Here is a 10,413-nt window from a genome sequence, read left to right as displayed (position 1 = left end):
CCGCCCCGGGGGGGGGGGGGGGGGGGGGGAGCGGCTGCGCGCGCATATCCCCTCACACACAGCGCCCCCTCCTGGAAGTGCCGAGGATTGCACCCTCCCGCCGCACAGCCCTGTGGGAAGGTGGAGGTGCTATGGCGGCGGCTCGGTGCTGAGGGCTGTTACCCGGCCAGCCCCGCCGCGCCTCCCGCCTCTCCCGGAGCGGCGGGACCACCCTCAGCACGAGTTCCCCAGGCAGTGACGGTACTGCCTTAAACCTCCCGCCTCCCTCCCTCCCCGCCTGTCAGGGCCCCCCATAGCGCCGGGGGGGGAGCAAACCGGCGGGTGGGGCCTCGGCCCCTGAGGTAAATGACTGCCGGGCTGCTGCCTCCTCGCTTCAGGAGCGCGGGTTATCGCCCGCAGCCGTAGCCTTTCCCTTGCCTCCTAAGTCATCTCTGGCTTTATTGGTAGCACTAAAGCTGTGAGAAGCAGCGGTATTTTACGCAGATGCTGTGTCCAGGCATTACAGGGGTCAGACCGGCTCACAGCTGGACTCCAGAGGAGGTCTGTGGACCTGCTGCTGTGGGGGACGGCCCGGGAGGCTGCTGACAGAAGAAAGGGCATTAGGTGGTACATATTTTGAGTCCAGATTTCCCGGTGGAAAAATCAGGAGCTCACGGCAAACTTTTTTTCCAGCTAAAAATACCATTCTATTTTTAGTCCTTTAGGACCCATATTAGTACATGATGCAGGATAGCCCCGTGTGGTTCCTTCAGCCTAAAAAACCTCTTCTTGGCTGTTCTGCGCTATTGAAGGCATAACCGTTTTCAGCTGAAACAATTTCACTCCAATCATTATTTCAGCCACAGTCCACGTAGCTTTCTCCCTCCTCTTCTGGGTGAATAAATACTTGTCATTGTGTGCTGAATGCCGGCCAAAAATGATGCAACACAAGTGATTCTTCTGAGCTAATGGGTTGAAAGCCTGTAATTCTTGGGACGTATTTTTAGCTGAGAGCAACATAGGACTGGACCACTTCCCCTGAAAATCTTAGAATGGAATTTCTCCTTTAGGAAGCTGGTGCGTGAAAGCAAAGCTCCCTAGGAAAGGGCTGGCCCCTGATAAGCTATATCTGATCCTCCTGGTTGTTGTGACACAGCTTGAGCCAATACTAATAACGTTACGGGGAGGGAGAGAAGCAGCCCTGCCTTTCCAGCTGTTAGTCAGAACTTCCAACCCCACTGCAGAAGTGTCTGTGCCTTGTTATTCCACTTACTGAGCTTGAGTTTGAGCTCTCAAAAATATTTTCACATGCCCTAAGACAAGCTTTAGCTGAGATGGGAGAAGTTTAGCACTTGTGGAATTTATTTTTTTTATCCCAGTTAGCACAAACATTATATTATTGAGACAAAAAAATTCAAGAAGAGAGTGTCAGAAACATGCCTCATCTGCAGAACTTGGCATTTTTGTAAAATGCCTCAAGGAAACTCGGATGACCTTTATTTTTGTAATAGCAGATGCACCTTAAACCCTCCATAACACTCACTCAAGCAGAACAGGGAGACTGTCACGAAAATTCTAGACTGTACCTGTGTGGTTAAATTCCTGCATGGGTCAATTACAGGAGTTCAGCTGGTGTTGCCTGGGTGTGAAATCACCCCAGCAGCTCCTTTGGGTAGCGAGGGCATGATGTAATTCAGAGCCCTGCATTACCGGTGTCCCTAATGAACTAAAAACCTTCCTTATTGACCCTTTGCTTTCACACATCCCGGCTTGGAAGCAAGAGCCTGCCTCCCATGGTACAGCAGAAGAGCTACAGACACAGACCGCAGCTTTGAAACAGCAAATAATTGTCAAAAGCAGCCCAGAAGATGAGGCAGAATCTGTCACGTTGCCACTCCCACTTTTCAAACATCAAAATACTGAGGATTTAGCCTGAGAGTAGTCAGTATCTCAGCAGACAATTCAGGCAGGTGAACATCCATCCGACTGTAGTTTTCAAGTCAGTCACTTCAATGCACCTGTCAACTCAGGTGGCTTATGCTGAAAGATGGACTACCACAAACACGCTGCTCCTTCTGCAACAGCCAGTTATTTTAAGACATCCTTCCCACATGCGGGCAGCTGAGTTTGAAAGGCGACAGTAAAGCACTGGGGTTACTCCAACCCATCTTGCCAAGGGATTCATTTGGACACTCCCATAAGGTTAAAATTTGATTGAGTCACGTTAATCCTCACAGGTAAAGCCTGAGACCTAAGCCAGGAGGAACCTGATTGTACTGTTTCTCTTTTCCAGCCTAGCTGTGTTTACACTGAGCTTTTTAGGTAAGACTTTCTGCCATCACATGCTGTCCCCTACAGCCAACGATGATGGCTGTGACAGGAGCATTGGTGAGAAACACCCTGAGATCAGAGTGTCCGGACAGGCTGAACCCACCCTCAGTGCTGGTCTCTTCTCACAGGTAATTAACGACAGAACAAGAGGGAATGGCTTCAAGTTCCAACAGGGTAGGTTTAGACTAAACATTAGGAAGGAATTTTTCACAGAAAGAATGGTCAGGCATTGGAATAGGCTGCCCAGGGAGGTGGTTGAGTCCCCATCCCTGGATGTGTTTAAGGGATGTTTAGATGCGGTACTGAGGGATATGGTGTAGGGGAGGACTATGTAGAGTAGGGTAGATGGTTGGACTTGATGAAACCAAGGGTCTCTTCCAACCTGAACGATTCTATGACTCCTCTACTGTGCATCTCCTGCTCTGGGAAACTTGACACAAAAATCCTCCCGAGATCAAGCTTTACCCAGAGTTTCTGTTCTAGGAGACAAGCGACTTGAGGCAAGTCTTCATCCCTCCTGGGAAAGACTCATAACTGCAACAGCCTTGTCACCAAACTTCTCTACTTGCCATCGCAAATAGACCTCGAGTCACTTGGGGCATGTCAGCAGTGCCAGGACGGTATTGAGGCACCAGCAGGTACCAGTAAAGAGAGCTGGGGTTGCCACGACCTTCAAGAGCCACCTGTGGTGACACCACGCATAAAAGGAAGACAGAACATCAAGGACTGTAATATATTACTTACAGGTAAATAATATTAAGTAATTATTATCGGCTACTATTAGATGGGAGATTTAGCAAGAGAATGTCTTTTTAGTCCTTCTGCAGAGCCTAATTACATTGTTATTCAATCCAAGGGTTGCCAGCAAAACAGAACAATTTAGAAAGCAATTAATTTCCCAATGTCAGTTAGTTAGTTTTTGCGAAGCTCATTTCAAAGCTGACATTGCTGCAACTTCAAAACCCAAAAGCACGTGCTGTTCACCATGCTGGATAAAGGCCCCAACTACCAGCACCTATTTGAACTGAACAAAACTACCACTGGCACACTGCTCATCTCCTTATTGAAACTTGGCAGCTGGAGATGACTCAAATCTATTGAAATAAAACCCTTGAAAGCCCCTTTCCCCCTCCCCTCCTCCTGCTGTCCCAGACTCCTTACCCAGCTGCACATGCAAAGCAGTGCAAAGTCAGCAGTGTGTGCTACACTGTGGAGGAGAAAAAAAAAAAAAAAGAACAACCAAAAAAAGAAAATCTAGGGCTGCAGTGTTGTAATTTTCCTGTGGAAATAGAGACTAAGGAACCTTCACCCTGATTTCACCTGACCTCCAAGGTCCCAGGGTTCATCGACACAGGGCCAATGCATTGACTGCCAACAGAGCAGAGCTGCAGGGGACAAAATATTTACCTTTTTTGTTTCATCACTGGATCCTACCTGCAACAATGCATAGTTAGGCCTCCCCTGAGCCCTCCCCTCAAACTGGCAGTGCTAGCAAAGCTTAGCAGATCAGCAATGGTACAAACAAGATGCCTGAACATATTTTTTAGATGTCCACGTTGTTTTTTTTTCCCCTCCCTTCTACAAAGGCAGAAAGAGGAAATGCAAAGGGAAATCTAGCTGAAGCAACCTGCCCTGCTCCCAGCAGGGGCACTACCGGGCTGAGACACAGTGGCTATTTTAAGAGAAGGGAAGGCTGACAAGGTTCAGATGTCAACATTTAGCAGTGGACAGTATTTCAAATATTTACACAGCCATGTCCCTTTCTAAGGGATTGCAAACATTAGGGCTTTTTTTGCACAGAACTGCTGTATAGATATGGAAGTGCTACCAAGAAGAAGCTGAACGCTTCCCTCGCTCATCCAAGTGAGGATGCAGAGCTCTGGGGATCAAACATGGGCACAATCAGGAGTGGGGATTGAAATTTGTGAACAAAACAGTATATTCAAGGACCTAAAATAACCAACAGGCAAGACCAGAGATAACAATGCTTTATTTGTACATTTCAGCAACAGGAGAAATAATTGAAGATGAAATTACCTGCTTTGTTGTAAAGTATAAAAACATTTAATTATAAATATTTAGCTAAAAAAGCGTGATTTATAAAATATAATCTGTGAAGATATATACACACAGTTTAATTGTTTAGCAATTCTTTCACCTGACATTAAAGAGTAGAGGTTTTTCTATTTATTATTCCACGCTCACAGTTTAGTGCTCACAATTTAAGAAGCAAAACAGACAAGTGAAAAAGACGACTGGTGAGTTTTGTTCTGGAAAGGAAAAGAAAAAAAAAATGCACGAACTGGGGCAATAGTAGAGGCAGAATTTGAGCAAATCCATGTTTAGAGAGAGGTCTCTGAGGGAACACAGCTCCCCTGCCATGACCTACAGCATATATACCCAGACAAGCAGTGGGCATTTTAATATTTGTGGGCAAGTTTCCTGTGTTTGTGAAAAAAAAAAAAAAGGCTAATAATATAGCACATGCCCTCCAAATTCAGTTCAGCTGAATGTGCTCACCTCGCTGCTCTTCCCTTCTTGAGCAGGGATTGCTCAGTGTGTTGGGCTGGTGTTATCTGTCGTGGCTCTAATGAAATCTAACAAATGTCACCTTCATGATTGGGGATATGAGCAAATTTCCAAACAGAAAACCCCAGCGTGCCACCTGATAGCATCATCCAGCTGGCAATATCCCTTAAAAAAAAAAACAGATACAGCTGCCTAAGGCTGGAAAATATACTGAAGCCGTACAGTACACTAAATGTGATGGAATGTGAAAGAAGATACATGGTCAGGCAACTTAGTTTTCTATTCCTCATTTAACAGAGAGCCAGCTTCCTCCCTTCAAAGTCTTGGGAAATCTCGCCTCTTATCGGAAGATTTGTTACTATGGCACTTCAAGAAGAAACACTAGGAGACTCTCCAACATGCTGGGCGGCAGAAAATGCTACAGGAAATGTTAATTAATTTGATCCATGACCCTAGTAACTATCTTTCTCTCTTCACAGTGTTTTCACAGTGCCTGCAGCACAGGGCTTTGAAGAAGAAAAGGAATAATCGAGGATGCGTGACAACACCCAACAGCAGTACAAACATACAGGAAGTCAAGCTGTAATTTGTACACCCTGATTTACACAAGACCTCACTACTTGCCTGTAAGCAAGGAATGAATTAATAGGGGGTTGCAAAAAAAAGGTTGTCTAGAAAAGAAGGAAAGAATGAAGTAGGCAAACATTACACTTGTCAGTGCTCACCCGTGATTTGCTACCTGCTGTTCCTGCTTTGGGGTGATATGCTCCTGACACAGTTGAGAGCAAACAGCACGTACACAGCTCTTACGATCGACATCGTTATGAATGCATAGTAACTGCAAGAGTTGTGCCCTTAGAAACTCGGGAGGATCTTTGGGAGAGAATGGCTAGCGAAGCTGTGGTGAGTTTTAGGCAGGATCCAGGCAGTTCTCTCCAGGTAGAGCCCTGATCTGGGAAACGTACCAAGTCATGTGCAATCTCAGAGTGCATATTGGCTGGTCAGTTACTGGGTAAATGCAGATTTTAACTCCCTGAAAGCCGCCCGGCGGTGTTTCCTTTCCTCTTCTTCCCGCTTTCGCTCGTCCTGCTCAGCTTTTATCTCTGCTTCAAACTTACTGGCCGAAGAGAGGGCTTGGACCTGTACAAGAGAGAAAACAGAAGAGCGTCAAGCCTTGCATCAGAGGGAGAGCCAGAGGCCGAACTACTCCCAGATGAGCAACACAGAACTGTTTGCTGCACCTCCCAAGCACCTACTGGGAAGCTCTGTCAGGATGGGTCACATATTAATTACACTGCAGTGCTTGGGCATTTACACCCAATACCTGTTAGCTTGCTTGACTTTAACATCAATAAAAGAAAGGTCGTTTGCTAATAAGTCACTAACAAGTGGCCAAAACAATGCCGTCAGTACTGGGTCACATACATTCTTTCTGTAAGCAGGCAGCATGGTATAACTTGGGAGTACACAGTGGGAGAAACTACTGCAGAAAACAGTTCTGAACCACAGCCAAATCTGAGAACATCATACTACACCACGGATAATCTGCAGATCAAAGAGACATTGTTTATTTGCTGGCTATTTTTCCAGCTTTCATCTCAGTACATCTGCTGTGCAATAGCTGTGTTATGCTCTTGGGAAAAAACTTCTTACATAAACAAGCAGGATTATTTTCTCTCCAAGAGAGCTTTCAAAAAGGGTGCTTTGTCAGCTTCAAATGGTACAAAGCTCTTTCTGCCAACCCCAGGACCCTGCAGAACAATTCTGATTCCAAAGGTTACAGAGAGCTGCTTGAGAAAGAGATGTCTGAAATCCTATACTCCAAAACACTCCATTCACCACTGAACTCGGAGCATTCAGGTTGAGGGAGGTTTTGCAAAATGGGAACCTTGGTCCTATTAGCTTCCAGGACGCTTTTGTCTTCAAAAGCGGTCACCCAGGTAGTCCCATAGAGCTCCCAGCTACGGGGAGCTCAGCCAGTCAGCTCTACCAGGGTAAGATCCACAGCAGAGACAGTGAATTAAACCATTCTAGTGTTGACTGATCTGCAGAGGAAGGCTGTAGCTAGAACCCAACATAAATTCTGAAGGGAAAAGCTATGGCTGAGTTTAGGGGTGGGGAGGAAGCATGAAATATGCATCCTTTTAGCTAGGAAGAAATCTGGCAGTATCTTCTGCAGGGTCAGTAGCAACTAAGGCCCACGTGCAGACCTTTTCCACATTCCTCTGTGCCACACCATACCTTAGCTTCAAAGAAGTTCTTGGCTCCTTTGACTCCTTCAATGGAGACATCTATCTCTGAGAGCTTCGCAAGGGTCAACAGGCCGCTGTCCTCTTCAAGTTCCCCAGCTGCAGCTTTATGGAAAATCAGCAGGAACTAGCAAGACAGAGAGGAAACATTCAAGTTCTTCACTGAGGCACAAACAACTCAAAATGCAAACAGGGCAGGCATGTACCTGGAGGGGGCTGGAATTTACATTTCTGAGCAACAGAAACCAAGTCGGTATCAATGAAGTGGCACCATGCTCCAGTGCCCTGGCTCTGGCACACAGCCCTGTTGGACTAAGAGGTAGAGATCTCCTAGGAAGAGGGTTTCCTGGGAAGCAGAGCCCTGGTGAAGCACAGCTCCTGCCAGAGGAAGGAAGCCACCTCTCCACCTGCCTAGTACAACCACATGGTGGGCTCAGATACGCCTCTTTATGTCCCCACACTCTAATGGTGTATTCACAAGCCCCCCGCCAGCTTCCCCAGTGTTCTGGGGGCTCAGATGACATCCCGTGACAACGAAAGCAGGGCAAAGACAGCCCAGGCTCACACCTGAACTGAGGTGACAGTGCACCCATGTTAAGGGAGAACAGCCCAAGTGCGTGCACTTCAAAGGGACCTGAGGACTACCTGGCTGCTATGAACCCCACCTTCTGTCCTTCCCAAGCCCTATGGGCCACATGGTATGGGGGGGGGAAACAAAAACAAGGTCAAAGACCGTAGTTACTTCAACTGGTCACACGTTTAGGGCATGAGAAAAGTCACTTAAAAAAAAAAAAATCAACCTTTGCACTGTGCCTCAGCCTGTACCGGGGAGCCCTGGCTGGTTTCACTAAAGTGAGCAAAGCCTACATATTCCTGTCGTGCCCATTAAATAACATACAGGAGAGCTTCTCTGAGACCTGTCAGAGGTCAGGACAGAGGCAGGCCCTTGCAATAGTCAAGAGTGGCTTGAACGAGTGTCCACAGGGCAACTGGCTTGGAAACCTTTATCCTACATTGGACCATAGGCATTTAACAAACCCGGAGTCACTTCAGCAGAGTGCATATTGGCAGGTGAACTGCAAAAGGACACAAAGGGCCATGTCACCCTCCAGGAAAGCACAATTATTATTTTTTTTTACTGAAGGAACAAGACTTGTCTGCTTAAATATAAGGACCTCTGCACCACCTTCAACCTGCTAATTGGGTTGGGCATAGGAATAGGATGCCCAGGGAGGTGATTGAGTCACCATCCCTGGATGTGTTTAAGGGACGTTTAGATGGGGTACTGAGGGATATGGTGTAGGGGAGGACTATGTAGAGTAGGGGAGATGGTTGGACTCGATGATCCCAAGGGTCTCTTCCAACCTGAATGATTCTATGAATTGAACTCCAGGTTAAGATGTGGATGCTCTACGCGTAACGTGAGAGGTCGTGTAACTCCCTGCTATTCCTGGCCACCCCAGGAGGTGTCCCAAGGCTTGGCACAGCATGGAAAGAACAGAGATTGGGACAAAGTCACGCGGGTACAAAAGAAGCACAAGGAACAAAGCTGCGCCACTGCAGCACTTCAGTCCAGGGCAGAGGGCTGCAAATACCACGTAGGACTGCCCTGAAATACCTTTGCACAGGAACATCGAATATCTCTAGTGCTACGCTCCTCAGAGGGACTTTGCTTTTTCATAAGGAGAGCCCGAGCTGTCCCAGAGGAGGGCAGCAGAGTCCCAGCATCCGCACTGAACCAGCCCCTAAAGCACTCGCCTGCTTCAAGTGGCTCGCAGAAGCTGGTGGAAACGCAAGAATTTGGGAAGGCCTCCCGTGGGGAAGGGTGTGGAGATGACGGCAGCGCTGGCTGCCCTCTCGCAGAGGCAGTGTCACCAAGGCATTGCTTCATGCAGCAGCCTCGTAACCCGCCTGTGCGAGATGACGGCAGCGCTGGCTGCCCTCTCGCAGAGGCAGTGTCACCAAGGCATTGCTTCATGCAGCAGCCTCCTAACCCGCCTGTGCTCAGCACAGAGCAACCAGGAAGCAGGCTGGGCTTGGGGACAAGCAGAACTTTTTTCATGCAGCAGCCTCGTAACCCGCCTGTGCTCAGCACAGAGCAACCAGGAAGCAGGCTGTGCTTGGGGACAAGCAGAACTTTCACCCCCCCCTCCAAACACATGTAAGAAGTTTAATGATGCTCCGCTGAATGAGCACAACAGCCTGCTCAGAAAGAAACCAAATCCTCCCCAAAATATCCTCTCCTTCTGCTCAGATCCGCTGGACTCAGGCTAGTTCCTCTCCTCCTCCTCCACCACCCGTCCCAGGGACGCAGAGGGCCGGCAGCCAGGCTGGCATTAGTCATGGTTCCTTCTCACAGTTTCTGCTCCACCCTGGCGAGTCCCACTTCCTGGCATTGGAAAAGGGCAGCGGAGGCAGCACAATCCTGAGGTCTGGTACGGCTGTCGCCCGAGGAAGGACTGGAAACACCCAGTCATGAGTACAAGTGTGCATGAATCATCCTGAAACTAGGGGACGGGGCAGCAACCCTCCGGTGGAATACAGGCTGCCACAGCAATCCTCCTGTAGAATACGGGCTGCCACAGCCAGGAAGGGCAGGCTGAGCTACGGGAAACCAGGGACTGAGCCACCAGAATTAACATCAGCCCCAAGGACCCAGCAAGGTGGACTCTGGGGCACGGTGCTGGTTTCCACAGGAGCAATCCTTCCTCACGTCAGCACACTGCCTGCAGCTCACCAGTTGTTTGCCCTTGAGGCAGCAGTCCTTACCAACCAGATAACACCAGCCATCTGCATTCTGCTCCTGTTCCCAGCCTGTCTCACCCCCTCGCTGGGCCCAGGACACACCACGTGCAGCCAAGCCTCAGGGAAATGTCAATAATCTTGGTACCTTTGAAAGATGTGCTTCTCAAGGAGGACAACATGACACACAATTTCTACCTCCACTGACGTGATAAGAGATAAGAGATGTATCTGTTCTCACATCCTTCATGATCCAAGACCCACCCTACAGTGCCTGGTCTCAGAGTGATGCCCCACCACACACTGTGCTGGTCTCAGGGATGTGAGGGAAGGTAAGGGATTGACCAGTGGCAGAAGCAGCCTTGCAACAGCTTGCCAGAAAAGCGGTGCCACCCAAGGCAGTGGTTTAGCACCAACCCTGCTAGCAAACATGATGTGGGGCAGCATTTAAGCCGGTGTGGGCACAGGGGACAGTGGGTGGATTTTTGCGGGTTCTAGATAGCAGCTACAATTAGACATTACTATTACAGCAATTAACTCTGGTTTCCTGTGGTAATGACGGAATTAGACAGTCAGAGGTGGC

The 10,413-nt window shown here is 48.4% G+C and overlaps 1 protein-coding gene across 1 annotated transcript in view; it reads right to left on the bottom strand.

Moving 5' to 3' along the window:
* Nucleotides 1–4,281: 4,281 nt before the first annotated feature.
* EFHD1 (EF-hand domain family member D1) overlaps nt 4,282–10,413 on the bottom strand; it is a 9,026-nt gene continuing 2,894 nt past the window's right edge. The window contains exons 2-3 of the mRNA XM_014952183.1: nt 7,081–7,215; nt 4,282–5,979 (exon numbers count right to left, since the gene is read on the bottom strand). Coding sequence (XP_014807669.1) covers nt 5,845–5,979; nt 7,081–7,215 — 270 coding nt within the window. The 3' untranslated portion in view covers nt 4,282–5,844. The remainder of the gene's footprint in view (nt 5,980–7,080; nt 7,216–10,413) is intronic.

Source organism: Calidris pugnax, unplaced genomic scaffold, assembly GCF_001431845.1.
Source record: "Calidris pugnax isolate Ruff unplaced genomic scaffold, ASM143184v1 scaffold232, whole genome shotgun sequence".
Classification (NCBI taxonomy): domain Eukaryota; kingdom Metazoa; phylum Chordata; class Aves; order Charadriiformes; family Scolopacidae; genus Calidris; species Calidris pugnax.
Note: the sequence above shows the minus strand (reverse complement) of the source record. Positions and strands in the feature narration are given on the sequence as shown.